A 16,808-nucleotide genomic window follows, 5' to 3' on the forward strand; every position below is an offset into this window, starting at 1 on the left:
CCAGGACTCACACCTCCCACAGCCCATTGGTTGGTCTTCTCGCAGCAGCCCTGCCTGCCCGGGGCCTGCTCGCGGAGGCATCTGTGCCATCGGCGGGGTGAGACCAATGTCTGCACAGATGAGCCAGACCTGTCCCTCGTGCCCCACGGCCGACAGGCTAGAGGGCTGGGGACACGGAGCCCAACACTGTGGGTTTCCCCCTGGGGTCGCCACGTACTGGGAAGGGAGAGGCAGACCGGCGACGCTCAGGGTCCGAGAGGGGGTGGGACAAGGTGCGCCCAGCGGGGCCACTGTCCTGAGCAGCGGGGGTGGATCCTGGGGGTCGGGGGGCAACAGGCAAGGCATCTAGAGAGATCCAAGGTGGCCATGGCTGCCTCCTTAGGTTCTGGAAATGGCCTGTGGTCAAAGTACCCAAGTGGCCCACTGCATCTGGCCGACCTCTGTTCCCGGTGATCCCTCCTGCGCCCACCCAGGCGAGGGGGCGCCCTGGCATAGCACCCCGGAGGGAGCCCACTCTGCCTCACACGCCCTGAACATGAAAGCTTCACTTCCTTCAAATTCCGCCCCTCCAGCCTGTCCTCAGCCGGCAGCTCCTGCTTGGTGACACCCGGGTCCCCTGTGGCCCCGCGGGGTCTGCAGCCCTCGCCCCCAGCCTGTCCCGGCCCCCGCCTTCTCCCTACTGTCAGAGCACTCCTCCCTCCGGAGGAATGGCTCACTCCTCCAGCACGTTCTGGTCTTTTCTCGAATGTGCCCCCTTCCAAGAGGCCTGCCCTGGCCCGGATGCCGACTGAAGCCCCGGCACCTAGTAGATGCTCAGTAAAGACCCTTCAGAGGGCAAACAGGGAGGCGGGCAGCGGGAGGCTGCGTGGGAGGGCAGAGGCCGCGCATCCTCGGGGGGGGGGGGGGGGGCCAGATGTTCCCGCATCTTCTGGACGGAGGCCGCTCCCCGTGCAGAGGCTAGAGGATTAACACTTCGGTGCTCGAGCTTACAGAATGTGGAAGGCGCGTTCTGAGGTGCCCGTCTGCGCCCCACCGCAGGGGGACGTCACGGGCGGGGACCAGCCCAGGGACCTGCGCCGCTTCTTGACGTCGCAGGGCCAGCGTCCCGAGGAACTGAGGCCCCTCAGGGCTGTAGGCACGGGGGCTGGCCCTTTCCTCCCAGGGACCCTGGCCTGTCCCCCGGGGCCTGTGGTGTCTGCTGGGCCCGCAGTAGGGGGGGGGGGCTCTCCTGGGAGCAGAGGCCGCAGGGCTCCGGGCCCTTGGGCCTCCACGGGCGGTCCTAGGTCAGAAACCTGGGGCGCTGGCCACCATCTGCTTCCCAGAAGATCCCTCGGAGCCCGGAGCCTCCCCGAAGGCCAAGGGTGAGGCCCACCTGGGCCGCGCTGTCAGGAGGCCGCCCGCGGCTGTGAAGGCCAAGGCCGCGTGCTCCTAGCCTAGTGCAGTCCTGGGAGTGTGACCTTCGGGGACGCTTGCACTCACGCTGGCAGTATGTGTGTCTGTGGCGGCTCCTCCACCCACCACGTGGAGGGCAGGAGGCCGTGCACGGGGCGGTGGCGCCGAGCCGCGGGGGGGGCTGATGCGCAAGTGGCCAGGGCCCCTCGCTGCCCTCCGCTCTCTCCTGTGTGCCCGCCCCCACCTCTCCCCTTCCCCCCTCCTTCCCCTCCGCGCTCCCTCCCTCCGGGCCACCTCCCTTCCTTGCCCAAGCCGCTCAGGTGCCCTCAGGGCAGCCGAGACCCCTGCACACTAAGCCCGGGCCTGGCTCGCTCCCTGCGCCCCCCCCCACGGTCCCGAGCCTGAGACGGGGAGCCACAGAGGCTGTGCTGGACCAGCGCCACCGCCGCCGTGGGGCTCGGCCATGGAGAACGGTGGTCCACGTACCCCCGCCCGTGCCGCCGCGCCCCCCCAGCGCATCGCCTCCACTTCGCTGTTGGCTCCTAGTCAGATTGGGAGGCAGTTAGAGCCTCGTATCCCAGCTGGGCTGTGCCGGCAGCAGCAGGTCCCTTCCAGGGGACACTAACGCTGGCTCCCTCCCCACCGAGGCAAGCCTCCTGCCTCCGCTCATGCTGCGCAGGACTAGGGGTCGCCGGCAGTGGGCCTGGCAGGGCACGAGGGCCGCGGGCCCAGGCTCGGAGGTGAACTTTGCGGTCGGCATCTCCGTGGCCCCGACGGAGTGCAGAGCTGCGGAAAATGGCTGGGAAGCGTGGACCCCAGTTTTGTCTCACCTTCGCCCCTGGCTTCTTCTCACCTCTCCCCAGGTGTCCGTGCTCAGCCGCGTCGCCCGTCGCCGGCTGCAGCTCCCCGCACCCCGCCTCACCCGGGCCCTGGGACCTCGGGTGGCCGCCCGCCCCTAGCCGAGGCTGCACCTGTGAAGAGGTCGGGCGCCCTGTCCTCCCAGCGCGGCAGGCAGGATGGGCGACATGGCCAACAGCTCCATCGAGTTCCACCCCAAGCCCCAGCAGCAGCGGGAGGCCCCCCATGCCGGCGGCTTCGGGTGCACACTGGCTGAGCTGCGCTCCCTCATGGAGCTCCGAGGAGCCGAAGCGCTGCAGAAGGTCCAGGAAGCCTACGGGGACGTCAGTGGGCTTTGCAGGAGGCTGAAGACCTCGCCCACAGAGGGTAAGGCTCCCGGCAGGGCCCCGGTGCAGGCCACGCGGGCATCAGGGACGTGTGGTCACGGGCCACCCGGCAACCCCCATTCAAGGGGTGTCCTGAGGGTGCTCCGTACCCCCAGGGCAGGCCTGGTCAAGGCTGGGTGGGGCTACTGCAGCCGCTTCCTAGAGGCAGTCTTGACCCTGACTGTGCCCTCCCACGGTGGCTGCCCACCCACCCCCGCCCTCCAGCGGGAGCTGCTGTGTGTGGGGTGCAGAGGTCCTCCTGTCGGTGACCTGGGGTCCTCGAGGAGCTGTGGTCTGATCCGCTCCATTATCAGCAGCTCTCTGCTCTCGCCTCTTTGGACTCAGTAGAAATGGAGCAACAGAGAAGGGGCAGGAAGAGGACGGTACAGAAAGCCCAGAAGCTCTTGTGAGCAACAGGGTGGGCACCCTCCCGTGCACAGCGGAGGATGCGGGCAGGGCCCTGTCGGCCCCAGGGCTCCCTGAGGGCGCAGGAAGACGAGGAAGGGGTGCAGGGCCCCGGCCCTGTGAGGGCTTTGGTTACGGGGGGCCTCTCTCTGGAAACCGAGGGGAGCAGGGTGCTGGGTGGAGGTGCCACTGGCCGCAGGCCGTCCCAGAGACGCGCAAGCCTGGTGCACGGGAGGTTCGCTGGTAGAGTTGTCGCCTGCCAATGGGGTGCAAGCCTGAGGCGGCGTAGATCTGAGGAGAGCTGCCGCACAGAGCCTTAGGAAGGCTGAGGAACCACTTCGAGAAGGTTCCAGAGGTAGAGGCCTGACCACCATCTTGGGGCCCTGCTTCTGCCCAGTAGCCCGTTGCCCCCGCTTTGGAGACAAAGCTCTGCCCTACCCTGCAGCAGCCTTCCCCAGTCCTGCTCGCTGGGGCTGCTGGGAGGCTGGGACCACCAGGAGCCAGGCTTGGCCCCAGATTCCAGCAGTTGGAGTGTTTTCTGGCCCAGCTGGCACCTCCCTGGCAGGGCCACTAGGCCCGTCCCAGCCCAGTGCCAGGCTTGTTCTCAGCCAGCACTGATTGATCTCATCAGCTCGCATCTCAGCTGTCACACCGTTGTCGACCCAGGGCTCTGGCCGTCACCCCTGTCCCCTGCTCCCTGGCCCTGTCCGTCTGTGGGGGGTACATAGCTGGGGCAGGGGGCAGAGGTGGCCCACCCAGGAGGCAGTGGGCCCGAGGGCTGGGTGAGAGGGTACCCACTGCGCCAGGTCAGGAATTCCAAGCCTAAGTGGCCTTCCCCGGGCCGCCTGGGTCTCTCTTCTTTGTGCTCCAAAGGGACCCAGCCTGGTGTGTTGTGTTATCAGGGCAGATGGCCTGGCTCAGGGCCAGAGGGATCTCTCTCCTTCCCTCCTCCTTGCCCCCCCCCCCCCAGGATTTGGGGCTGGGGGGAGGCTGGGGTGGAGGGCCATTTAGCCACAAGGGCTCTGGCCTCTCCCAGATAAAAGGAAGCAGATGGGCTTCAGCTGGCAGCTCTTTCCTCTGCCTGTCAGGCCTTGTTAAATATTTAAAATGTCAAGGCCCCTGGGAACCTGCCTGATTCTGCCACAGTGGCTCTGGAGCCTGCCCGGTGCCTGTGGAGGGTGGGTGGAGGGAAGGGCAAGTGCCCAGGTGGGTGGCCAGGCCGCGACAGAGGGAGCCAGCCGGGCCTGATCTGCATCCTGAAGCACCAGCAGTGTGAGGACTACCCCTCCCCTCTCGAGCCCCCGAGCCCTGGCCCCCTGCACCCAGGCCGACTCGGCCCTGGAGCCCGTCACCCAGATGTCCCTGCTCCTGCCCAGACATGGTGGCCTCGGCGTTGGGCCCCTCTCAACGCCGAGGCCACTGTGCGGCTTAGCTGCACCCCAGGCCCCACATCAATGCCCTGGCAAGGTGTGCCACGGGGGCGGGGGCGTGGCGTACCGGGGCAGGAGGCCTAGTCTGTTCCCGGCAATAAGCGCATCAATGGGCTCGGCCCTTGTAGCTATTCTAAGAGGATTCCAGAAGCTGGGGGAACTGGGGTTTGGGCCAAGCTCGGTGGCAAGGCGACCGGAGGGACCCGAGTCCCAGCCCTCCCCGGCCTGGCCTTTACCAGCAGCCGTGGAAAGGAGCGGGCGGGTTATGCAGGAACCGCACGGCGTGGTCCTAATCCAATTCCGATGGCATCTGGCCTCTGCTCTGGGTAGGGCCCTCATCTGTGTCCATGCCAACCGGCCCGCCCCTGCCCCGGCACTCCGGCCGCTGCTGGGGGCCTGCCGGGCAGCCACATGCTTGGAACCGGGCGGCCGCAGCTCCCTTCTGACCCCCACATGACTACCGGGAGCAGCCGAGACCCCCAAGCCCGACAGGAATGCCGTGGCCTGGGGCTGCGGTAGGGCAAGGGAGAGGAAGCATGGCTAGAGCACCAAGGGCAACCCAAGGCCAAGGGACAGGCTGAAGGTGGGGGGGAAGGGGGAGGGGGAGGGAGGAACCGAGCCAGCTCAGTCCTGGGAAAGGGGCCCCAAGGGCCTGGCCTCCCTTGGGAACAAGCTGGCCGTGAAGTGAGGCAGGCAGGATGCAGACAGGGCGCCGAGGGGATCCGTGGGCTCTCTCCTGAGGGTCTCCGGACCTGTGGCCTCCTCAGGCAGGCATCGTGGCAACTCTGGGTGCCCGTGAGGGCCAGGGTGCAGGGGCCTCCAGAGTCCTGACCCCACCTGTCACATGTCTTGTAGCTTAGAGGCCCAAGCCTCAGTGGGGAGCGGGGCCCAGGCCCTCAGCCAGGCCCCCAGCCCCCACGAGCCGAGGTCCTGAGCTCCCGGGCACCCAACTGGAAAGTTGCAGCCTCTAGAAACTTGAGCCCCTGCAGGGCCCAGCTCCGGGAGGCCCCGGGGAGGAGGCCAGGGACAGCTGGGCTCGGCGAGCTGGGGGGCCCAGCTGGGGAGGCGCGCCGGGGCTGTGCCGCCGCCCGCGGCCTTTGGCTCTACTCCTGCCTCAGGTGGGCCCCACTGCGCCCCCCCAAAGCCAGATGTCCCTGCCGGGGACACCCACCCTCCTCCCTCCCCAGTCCTTCCGCGCCCCCACGTAGCACTTCACTTCCTTGCTCTCAGGGCACCTGGGGGCCACGTCCTGTGTGCCCGCCCGAGCCAGCTGGGGACACCCCAGAGGCTGGGGATAGGGACCCCCACCTCGAGTTGTCCTGTTGCTTGCTCCCTGCCCCCTCAGGAGGCCAAGGGAGTTGCAACTCCTCTGGACCGGGAGCAACGAGCCGCCGTCCGTCCACCAGGTGTCAGTGTGGGACTGGACACCCGGGGGACAGGCCTAGAAGGAAGCCGAATCCTGAGGGCTGAGGGCGGGTCCAGGGGACTGGGTCCCGGCTGCCTGCCTCGGGGGAAGATGGCCAAGTGGGCGTCTGGCCTTGGGGGGCCGTGGCCTGGGTGTCGGTTCCCACATGGAAGCTTCTGGTAGCTTCAGGCATGGACCTGACGGGACTCGTGCTCTAGAGGCAGACCCAGAGGGCTGGGTGCCGGCCTGGGTAGGAAGTGGGCTGTGGCGAGAATGAGAAGTAAGCTAAGGGCCCACCTTCCAGACGCCGGAGCTGGCCCCTCCATGGGCCTCGAACCTGAGTCCTTCATCCTGCCTCCTGCCGCCGGCACAGCAGCTTGTCTGGGATGTGGACGGGGCCTCCCGGGCCTTGAGCGCACGGGGTCCCCACTGGGACTGGCTTCCTCATCCTTCACCCTCCTTGTCCTCTGCCTGGTGGCCCGGGGACACGGTGGCATCAGCATGAATCACCCGCAATCCCATTAGCCTCATACATGTTCATTCACCAACTGCCACCTACGCAGCCGCCCAGGCCGGAGCAGGTGCACGTGTGCAGGGTATCCCGCGTCCCATCGCCGCCCTTCTCCGGGGCGCCCAGCTCGGGGCTCAAGGTTGGCACAGCAGCGGGGTCTAGAGAAGGCGTCAGGGAGGAGCCAGCTGTGTCCAGAGGGCAGGCCGTGAGGACGCAGGGCCGGGGATGGTTCCTGCGCACCTCCTAGGCGCCATGGGTGCGAGGCCCACGCTCGAGTGCTCGGGTGAAACGGTCTTGGGGCCCCTAGCCCGACCCTCCCCCAGGTCCTGTCAGATGATAAAGGCTCCGGGGCCCGCACGCAGTGATTGGCCCTGCCCCCGGTCTCAGTGGCTGCGCATCTGTGAGGCCCCTGTCACCCTGACCTGGAGTCCTGGGCTGCCGTCCAGAGCTCCGGCTCACGGGTACAAGGCCCCTTCCCTCCCCGGCCTCAGTTTCCTCCTCTGGACCCTGAAGGGATGGAGCGAGCCCTTTGGCCGGCTCACGGCCCAAGTGGGACCAACCACTGGGCCCAGTTGACGGTGGCCTGCTGGCTCCGGGCCGTGCACCCCAGTCTCGTACCAAGCTCCGTTCTCTTCTGTGTCCAGGTGACACTCGGCCATCCCGGGCCCGGCTGGGTTCCCTCTGCCCACCCCCCCACATTGTGTGTTATTGCTCTCCTTCCCATCGGCCCTTTGGGGGACCCAGCGCAGCCCGGAGATGTCCCTGGGCCCCTCGAGGGGATGGTCCAGCGCCCCGCACGCCAGGGGCTCCACGTCGCTCACTGCATGTTGGGTGCTGGTGTGCCAGGGTGGTCCAGGCAGCTGGGGGGCGTGCGCCCCCGCATCCGTGCCCTCGGGGCTTGCAGAAGGGCTGGGGTGCGGCGGGCTGGGGGGCGGGACGGGCACCCGGGTCGAGCCGGGGTGGAAGGGCAGGGCCTGGTGCTGCTGGTCCCCCACGGTCCCCCGTGTCCCCGCTCTCCGTCCCCGCGCCACACAGGCCTGGCCAACAATGCCAACGACCTGGAGAAGCGCAGGCAGATCTACGGGCAGAACTTCATCCCCCCCAAGCAGCCCAAGACCTTCCTGCAGCTGGTGTGGGAGGCCCTGCAGGACGTGACCCTCATCATCCTCGAGGTGGCCGCCATCGTGTCCCTGGGCCTGTCATTCTACGCGCCGCCTGGAGAGGAGAGCGAAGGTGAGCGGTGGGCCCGGCAGGGGGCACGGAGCGGGGCCTGAGCCCAGGGACCGCGGCGTGACTGTGCTGCCACCCGTCCTTCCCTGCCGCCCTCGGGCACAGCGTGCGGGAACGTGTCAGCGGGGGCAGAGGACGAAGGGGAGGCCGAGGCGGGCTGGATCGAGGGAGCCGCCATCCTGCTGTCGGTCACCTGCGTGGTGCTGGTCACGGCCTTCAACGACTGGAGCAAGGAGAGGCAGTTCCGGGGCCTGCAGAGCCGCATCGAGCAGGAGCAGAGGTTCTCCGTCATCCGGGATGGCCAGCTGCTGCAGGTCCCCGTGGCCGCGCTGGTGGTGGGAGACATCGCCCAGGTCAAGTACGGTGAGTGCACCCCGGGCCGGCCTTGCCCCCCAGGAGCGCCTGGGCCTTCACCCGCCGGGTCGGGGGGCCGAAGGTGGGGGCTCGGGCGGAGACAGGGCTGGGGGTCGGGGAATCCGGCCCGGAAGGGAGGAGCCTGGGGAAGAGGGCCCCACACCCCAGGTTCGAGAGCCGTCCTGGGGCAGCTGGGAGGCGGCAGGGAGGACGGCCACCTGAACCCACAGCCTGTGGTCCCGGCTGCCTGGCTGGCCTTAGGAGACCTGCTGCCTGCTGACGGCGTGCTCATCCAAGGCAACGACCTCAAGATCGACGAGAGCTCCCTGACAGGCGAGTCAGACCACGTGCGCAAGTCAGCTGACAAAGACCCCATGCTGCTCTCAGGTGAGGCTGTGGGGAGGCCAGGACGCAGGCTGCCGCTGCCCTGGGGGCCAGCTCAGCACCCAAGAGCCTGGGAGGCCATGCGGCCCCGCCACCCCGCAGCCAGGGGTCCCCTGGTCAGAGAGTCTGAAGACGCCCCCCGCCCAGGAGCCAGAGCGGCCTGTGGCAGGCGTGGTGGTGGTAGCTCCAGCCACTGGGGAAGGCAATGGGCACTCCAAGCCCCAGGGGCCCCCCGAAACCCGGACGAAACCCCCTAGAGGTGGGGAATTGGCTGAGTCAGCATCCTGCGGTGGGCCGCCCCAACCCAGACACTCAGGAAGAACCAGGGCGGGTAGCGTTCCCTTTCCAGAAGGTTTTGGCTTAGCCCAGTGCTTATCCCAGCAGCAAATGCAGTGGGAAAGAGGACAGAGAGGCCGGAGACCCCAGGTGGGACCTGGGAGGACCCCGCCTTATGCTCCTGGGCAGGCAGCTGCTCCCGTGTGGGCCTCCAGGCCCCCTCGGAGCCAGGGTCAGCAGAGCCTCCAGGGGCCTGCAAACATGAGTCCCTGCTTCTGGGATTCGTACGAGAGAACTGGAGGTGTTTAGTGCGCCTCCTACCAGCCGTACAAATCCCTGTCCTGGTCCCTCTGTGTTGCCAGGTACTCATGTCATGGAAGGTTCTGGAAGAATGGTGGTGACTGCCGTTGGTGTGAACTCCCAGACAGGCATCATCTTTACCTTGCTCGGAGCCGGTGGAGAGGAGGAGGAGAAGAAGGATAAGAAAGGTGAGGAAACGGTGACGTCCAGTCCCCAGCGGCGACCAGGGCCTGGCCGTCTGTGTGTGCAGCCGCCTCTTGCTCCTTTCATCCCCTGTGGCCTCATTCCATGCTCCAGCTCCAGCCCTCAGGGGTGGAAGGCTACACCCTCTCTTCTCACTCCTTTCGGGTACCCCGTCTTCTGGGGTCTGCCCAGAGCCAGCATGGGGTAGAGGGCAGTTCTGCGTAAGGGCAGCTTCCCTCGGGCAGCTATTCCCCAAAGGCTTTGGGAAGTGTGTGCCAGGGTGGGAATGGGGTTGGAGGGACAGGGGCCAGCCACCTGGGCTCGGGACAGTGCTGCCGGGGACCTTGTGCCCACCCTGGGTGCGCTCATCCCAAGCGGAACGGACCGGCCCCCCCGGAGGACGCGCAGGGCCAGAGGAAGCTGGGATGGGGTGGGGGCCGTCACCCCCAGGGAAAACAGTGTTGAGGGACAGATGTGTTGTGAGGGCCCAGCTCTGTAGCCACCGCGGCCTCCCCGGCACACGGCCCTACTGCCGCCTCCTCCCGCCGCTGCTCTGAGCCCCCGGTGTGGCCTGCGTCCTCCTCTCCGGTCCTCAGAGCAGCGCCGGCAAAACGACAGAACTGTCCTCGGCACCAGCCCCCTCCCAGAGTCCCAATCTCAGGGTCAGGACCCCATTACCTGCACCAGCTCAGCGCTCACCTTGCTCTGACCTGGGCCTCCCCTCAGGCTGCTCCTGCAGTCCAGCCAGGTGGGGAGCAGAACTTTCTAGATGTGTGCCTCCGAGAGAATTCACTCGGGTCCACTAGAAGCACAGAGAACCTGCACGTGTGTGCAGAGAGCGTGTAAAAAGCCTGCAGCTGGGGCCCCTGGGGCAGTGGGACATCGGGGTGCCAGTCCCCGGCCGCACCTCAGTCAGGGCCCCTAGGCCCAGAAAATAGGCAACAAGGGGGCACGTCAGCATGGGAAAGGGTGTGCTAGTGTCCCCAGCCCTGGGCTACTCTGCTCCTGGAGGCGGTGAGGAGACGGATGACCCGCTGTGGGCCTAGAAGCTTCCGTGGGCCCTGTCCACCTTGGCCGTGCCAAGCCTCCTCCCCCTGCAGGGCTCAGCCTAGTGGCTCCCACGGTGAGCCCCCTGGGGTCCATAGGCAGGTGGGTGGGTGGCCCTGGGCCTCGGGCTGGGCCGGAGTCCCCAGCCCCCTCTCCAGGGAAGCCTCGACACGGCGACGGCTGCTTGGCAGGGTGCTCCTTCTACCCTCCTCCCCGGGCTCCCCGCCTCCAGCTCTGGCCCCTAAGTGTCCCAGGTCTCCAGGACTCGGTTCTGGGCCCCTCCTCGCCCAGCTGGGCAAAAGCCCGCCGGTGGCCCACCCCTGATGCCCTGGAAAGATGGGGCCGGAGGAGCTGGGTGCAGAGCCAGCACTGTTGACCTTGGCCTGGGGAGCCAGCCACTGCCACGGTCGCAGCACCGGCTTCGTGGTCACAGAGCGTGTTCGTGAATGCCCCCCCCGGAGGCCCCCCTCTAGGGCCCCCGGGCGGGCACCCAAAGCTGGCAGGTTTCTGGAGCCTCACCCTCCTGGAGCTACCTGCTGGCTGTGCGCAGACAGAGCCGATGTCGAGGCCGGTCGGGGCTAGGGACCCCCTGGGTCAGCCGCTCGGGGCCCTGCTCCACGTCGGCACAGCTGGCAGCTCTAGCTCCCCACGGTGGCGGCCTCTTTGGAGACCTCCCACTGCTGGCCACGTGTGACCCACAGTGCGTCCAGGGCTGGCTTTGAGGGATCGCTGGAGGCCTGGGGCGTCCGTCAGGAAGCCCAGAGCGGGGCGCCCACGAGCCGGGAGGCCACGATGGGCCGCCGGAGTGTGGCTGGGGGTACGGAGCCGTCGTCCCCTCCCTCCGCACTCTCCACCATGCTCTCTGGCCTCGCTGTCCGTGTCCCGCTGTCCCGTGTGCATGGGCGTGAGCCAGGACCACGTGGGTGTTCTCAAGTGTTCGTGTCTGTCGTTCCTCTTCCACTGTAGGCAAGCAGCAGGACGGGGCGATGGAGAGTAGCCAGACCAAAGGTAATGTGCGCCCTGTGCTCAGGGTGGGGTGGCGGGGGTGTGGCACGGGGTGGGGGCCGCCTGCCTCGGTTGCAGGAGCAGCACCCAGGTGAGTGGGGGGGGGGGCATCCGCAGACCCTGACAGAAGTATGCAGAGATCACCTGTGAGTGGGCTTCCGGGTGAGGAAACTGAGGCTCAGGCCTGTGGGTTTCCCAGTTCGGCTGCAGCTTTGAGGCAGGGTGACTGGGTGGCCATCTGGCGCCCGCTCTCCTGTCAGCCGACTGTCTGGTGGGTGCTGCTACTCTGTGGCCGGGATGAGGCTTGTCAGTGGTCAGATGCAGGTGCCGGGGATGCACAGGTGGATAAGCACGGTCCTGGATGTTGGGACGGTGGCGGTGCAGAGAAACGGACCTGGGGCAAGACTCCAGTGCACTGTGGGACCCAGGGACGCAGAGACCAAGAGGAGGTCAGACGAGGACACTGGAGTTCAGAGGATAGCTAAGGTTGGGAGGGCATTTGGGTCAGGGGGACAGCCACCTGTCCCAGAAGACAGCAAAGTGGCTGCAGGAGAGTAGCGAGGGCCCCATGAGGAGAGAGAGGGGCGAGGCTTGCCCGTAGAGGCCTGGTCCGTCCCAGCGGCAGCCACCTGCAGCCAGGGACTGGGCCGAGGGGGCGCCCAGGGCGGGCCCGGAGCCTGATGGAAGTCAAGGCACCCACTCGAGAGGCAGGGAGCAGGGGAGAAGGGTGCAGGGGCCCCTAGGCCTCCTGGGGAGAGCAGGGAGGTGGCTTGGACACCGGAGGACCAGTGGGTCAGCTCAAGGTCCGGAACGTTCCCCGGGTCCCAGGCCTCTGCTGTCAGGTGTCGAGATTCGGGGCCTCATGGGACTGGCCACCGTGTGTGTGTGTGTGTGTGTGTGTGTGTGTGTGTGTGTGCGCGCGCGCCCCAGTGACTCGTGCTGGTGCGTGTCCTCTGCCCTGAGAGGGCCCGAGACGGCCACGTCCACCCCGGCCAGCGCGGCCCTGGAGCCCCCGCCCGCGTCAGGAGGGCCTGGGCTGCCGGGCAGAGAGGAGGGAGAGGACAGCGCCCCTGGGCTGTGTCACTCGGAAATCACAGACAGCCCCTGAGCCCGCCAGCCCCTCGCAGCCGCCCCGGGGCCCTAACTTGGGCTGGGGGGCTCCCCTGTGCGCAGCTAAGAAGCAGGACGGGGCGGTGGCCATGGAAATGCAGCCCCTGAAGAGCGCGGAGGGCGGCGAGATGGAGGAACGGGAGAAGAAGAAAGCCAGCGTGCCCAAGAAGGAGAAGTCGGTCCTGCAGGGCAAGCTCACCAAGCTGGCGGTGCAGATCGGGAAAGCAGGTGCGGCCAGGGGAGGCGGGGCCGCGGGGCCACCCGTGCGTGCCCACGCTGGGCTCCGGGCTCGGGCCGCAGGTGGCGGGGGGCAGCCAGGCAGCCAGGGGCCCGCCGGGGCCGGCAGTGGCCATGGGGTCAGGCGCAGCCCCAGGCAGAGAGCGGGGCTCCCGACCTCCTCCGCGAGGCTGGGCGAAGGGAGTGCCCCCAGCCCCCCTGAGCCGGAGCGGCCCCTGCTGCAGCCCCCCTTACGTCTCCTTCGCTCTCCCCGTCCCTCCCTCACCCCGCTAACTCCCCTCCCCCCCTCCCTCGGTGGCTTCCGCGGCCCGCAGGGCTGGTGATGTCTGCCATCACTGTCATCATCCTGGTCCTCTACTTTGTGATCGAGACCTTCGTCGTGGACGGCCGAGTGTGGCTGGCGGAGTGCACGCCCGTCTACGTGCAGTACTTTGTGAAGTTTTTCATCATCGGTGTCACTGTGCTGGTCGTGGCCGTCCCGGAGGGCCTGCCTCTGGCTGTCACCATCTCCTTAGCCTACTCGGTCAAGGTAATAATACCAATGAACAACACAGTAGGAGTGAGAATCCCTTGATACCAGGACACAGACCCAGAAGGCGGAGTTCGAAGCCATTAAGCAACTTGGCGAGGCGAGGATTGGAGGAAATTTAGGATCAGTTCGGGGTGGGGGGCGCGGGGACGCTGAGCAGGGGAGCCGCGAGATGAGCCGGGAAGCGGGGAGGCGGTGGGATGGCCCTGGCCTCTGCAGGACGTTGAGGGTGCTGGTGTCACTTGCAGAAGAGGGCTCGGAGACAAAGTGGGTGACCAGGAGGGGAGATCATGGGGGGCGGGGTGGGGGACCACAGAGACAGCGGGTGATCTGAGAGGGGGCTACACGCAGGGGGGTGTCTTGGAAGCAGGGAGGCCCCAGGCGAGCTCTGGGGAGAGCGGCTGCCCAGAGGTGACCGCTTGGCCAGCTGAGCGAGGCCCTCCGGGCTGTTAGTGCCACCCAGAAGGCTGGCAGGCCCGAGCAGACTGGCACAGGACATGCTGACAACCTCCCGCTCCCCCACCCCATGGGCCAAGCTCCCCGGGGACAGCTGGCTACCCAAGTCCCCGTCCGTGCCCTCTACAGAAAATGATGAGGGACAACAACCTGGTCCGCCACCTGGATGCCTGCGAGACCATGGGCAACGCCACAGCCATCTGCTCAGACAAGACCGGCACACTCACCACCAACCGTATGACCGTGGTCCAGTCCTACCTCGGGGACACCCACTACAAGGAGGTTCCAGCCCCCAGCACCCTGACCCCCAAGATCCTTGACCTCCTGGTCCACGCCATCTCCATCAACAGTGCCTACACCACGAAAATACTAGTGAGCGGGCAGCGGGCAGCGGGCAGCGGACCGGGCCAGGCTGGGGCGGGGCGAAGGAAGGGGACCAGCCGGGAGACGGCAGCGTCAGCTGGCACCAGGGCCGCGGGGGTCTCCGGGACGCTGGTCGGCCTCCACTCATCCCTGGGCTCCGGTCCTGGCTGTGGGGCGGGCACCCGCAGCTTCTGGAAACCCCTTCCAAGCCCCGTGCGCGGGGGGCAGCCCGCCCATCTAGTCCCCGCGGAGGCCCTCCTCGGCTCCCTGCCAGCACCCCCTAGAGACAAGGCGGCCACAGCCAGGCGGGGCCCCGGGGGCCACCAGGGGGGCAGATGCGGCCCCCGCCCCGGTGCCATGCTGGGTCTCCTTGCCTCGTAGCCTCCAGAGAAGGAAGGCGCGCTCCCACGCCAGGTGGGCAACAAGACGGAGTGTGCCCTGCTGGGCTTTGTCCTGGACCTGAAGCGGGACTTCCAGCCTGTGCGGGAGCAGATTCCAGAAGACAAGCTCTACAAAGTGTACACCTTCAACTCCGTCCGCAAGTCCATGAGCACAGTCATCCGCATGCCTGACGGCGGCTTCCGCCTCTTCAGCAAGGGCGCCTCGGAGATCCTGCTGAAAAAGTGAGCGGGCGCCCCGGGGGCTGGCGGCCGGCCACACAGGACGGGTCCCGGGGTCCCGGGGTCCCTGTTGCCGTAGAGTGCCTGTGACATCAAGCTCGGCCACTTGAATTGCTCTCAAACGTCCGTGCGGCGGCTCCGGGTGTGCTCCCAGGGCGGCGCACCGTCACCGGGGTCGCAGGACCTTCTCGTCCGAGGAAACCCTCGTCCCCATTAAACGGCCCCTCCCGTCTCCCCTTCCCGGCCCCTGGCGGCCGCTCCTCCCCTTTCTCCACGGATGTGCCCGTCGTGGACATCCGATGCCAAAGGGGTCGCACGCCACGTGGCCTCTTGTGTCAGGCCGCCTTTACGGAGCCGAGCGTCGCAGAGGTTCTTGCAGGAGTCGGGGCGCGCATGGGTGCTCCCCTCCTCGTGGCTGCGTGATATCCCGCCGTGTGGCTGGACCACACGTTCTTTTTTTTTTTTTTCTTTTTTTTTTTTTTATGATAGTCAGAGAGAGAGAGAGGCAGAGACACAGGCAGAGGATAGAAGCAGGCTCCATGCACCGGGAGCCCGATGTGGGACTCGATCCCGGGTCTCCAGGATCGCGCCCTGGGCCAAAGGCAGGCGCCAAACCGCTGCGCCACCCAGGGATCCCCTGGACCACACGTCCTTTAACTGTTCGTCCTCTGGTGGTCCCCTCGGGCCGTTCCCGTCTCCGGCTCCTGTGAACCAGGCTGCCGCGAACACGGGTGTACACGTCTTTGTCCGAGTACATGTTTCCAGGGCTCTTGGGCATATTCCTAGGAGTCGAGGTGCTGGGTCCTCTGGGAACAGAGTTTCCCCTTTCGGGGAGCCACCAAACTGTTTCCCACAGGGGACGCATCATGTTCTATTGTCACCTGCCGCGCATGAGGGTTCCAGCGTCTCCTCGTTCTCGCCAACATGGGTCCCTCTGCGTCCGTTAGGACTGTCACGACTACTACCATCGTCATAGCCATCCCAGTAGCTGTGATCTGGGGCCTCTCGGTGGTTGTCTTTGCGCTTCCCTGACGACTCGTGATGTTGGCACTTTCCCATACCCTCCTTGGCCATTTGTGTGTCTTCTTTGGAGAAAAAGCTAGTCCAGGCCTTTGCTCATCTTCGATTTGAGTTTTTGGGTTTGATGTCGCTGAGCTGGAAGAGCCCTTGCTGTACGCCGGGTACCAGACCCTCACCACACCTGATTTCTAATTACCTTCTCCCCGGCCGAGGTCCGTCTTTCACTCTCCTGATTGGCTTTTTTTTTTCTTCTTTTCATCCTCTTGACTCATCCCTGGATGCACAAGCGTCTTCCAATGGCAAAGTCCAGTTCATCTCTTTATTTCTTGTGTTGCTTGTATGGGGTTTCTCTTAGGGGTGATGAAAATGTCCTAAAATCGACTGTGGTGACAGTTGCACGACTCCACATTTTTCTTAAAGGATTTTATTTAATTATTCATGAGAGACACAGATAAAGAGGTAGACACACAGGCAGAGGGACAAGCAGGCTCCAGGGAAGCCGATGTGGGACTCGATCCCCGGACTGGGATCACGCCCCGAGCCGAAGGCAGAGGCTCAACCACTGAGCCACGCGGGCGGCCCACGACTCTACCTCTTAAATGGGCTAATTGTGTGGTGTGTGGATTAGATCTCAATAAAGCTGTAATGAGAACGAAACTGGGGGGAGCATGCAGCTCCGCCTCCAGGCCCCCACCCCCGCCCTCCACTCTGCCCACCTAGCTCCTCACTTCCTCCAAAGCCACCTTCTAAAACACGAATATTCTCCCCCAAAACTCTGCCCAGGCACAGACTCCCCGGGTGCAAAGGCCACCGCTTTGCAGCAGTTGTCGCTGCAACTGGGGGAGGCCCGGGGTTCATCTCCTCTCCCTGAAGCTGTCCTGCCGCATCCCAGTGGGTGTGGCAGCTGGATTTGGGGCCCCAGCCCCCCTCGTGTGCTTCCCTTCCCCTCCGGCAGGCGCAGTACCATGCCCAAAAGCCCGATTCCTGTAGTTGGGCGCTGGGCTCCAGCCCTTGCTCTGCTCTTGGCCGCATGTGAACGTCGAGTTACTCCTCTGCCACAGACTCAGTTTCCCCTGCATGGAGACACCAGAAATACTTCCCTCCTGGGAATGTCGTGAGATTTCCGTGACTGAATCCACAGAAAGGCTGGAGTCCCCACCGGCTCTTCCTGTGATGGTGACCTCCCGCCCTTCCCCAATCTGTCTGGGGCTCCCGTTCGCCCTCCGCCTGCTTCTGGTGTCCTTGGTGCCTTTGCCCCTTCTTTTCTGCACCTGAGTCCCACCAGTCCCGCCATCGTGGGCTCGCCAGAGCTTACGCCACCGTGGCTT

At 66.2% G+C, this 16,808-nt stretch overlaps 1 protein-coding gene across 6 annotated transcripts in view; it reads left to right on the forward strand.

The window, feature by feature from the left end:
* Positions 1-16,808, forward strand: part of ATP2B3 (ATPase plasma membrane Ca2+ transporting 3) — a 62,585-nt gene that overhangs the window by 15,664 nt on the left and 30,113 nt on the right. For all 6 annotated transcript variants that reach the window (XM_072743806.1, XM_072743805.1, XM_072743808.1 and 3 more), the window contains exons 2-11: positions 2,256-2,616; positions 7,402-7,599; positions 7,702-7,959; positions 8,212-8,337; positions 8,973-9,098; positions 11,107-11,148; positions 12,319-12,483; positions 12,807-13,021; positions 13,607-13,849; positions 14,222-14,463. In XM_072743806.1, coding sequence (XP_072599907.1) covers positions 2,409-2,616; positions 7,402-7,599; positions 7,702-7,959; positions 8,212-8,337; positions 8,973-9,098; positions 11,107-11,148; positions 12,319-12,483; positions 12,807-13,021; positions 13,607-13,849; positions 14,222-14,463 — 1,823 coding nt within the window. In that variant the 5' untranslated portion in view covers positions 2,256-2,408. The remainder of the gene's footprint in view (positions 1-2,255; positions 2,617-7,401; positions 7,600-7,701; positions 7,960-8,211; positions 8,338-8,972; positions 9,099-11,106; positions 11,149-12,318; positions 12,484-12,806; positions 13,022-13,606; positions 13,850-14,221; positions 14,464-16,808) is intronic.

The sequence above is a fragment of the Vulpes vulpes genome, chromosome X (assembly GCF_048418805.1).
Source record: "Vulpes vulpes isolate BD-2025 chromosome X, VulVul3, whole genome shotgun sequence".
NCBI classification, from domain to species: domain Eukaryota; kingdom Metazoa; phylum Chordata; class Mammalia; order Carnivora; family Canidae; genus Vulpes; species Vulpes vulpes.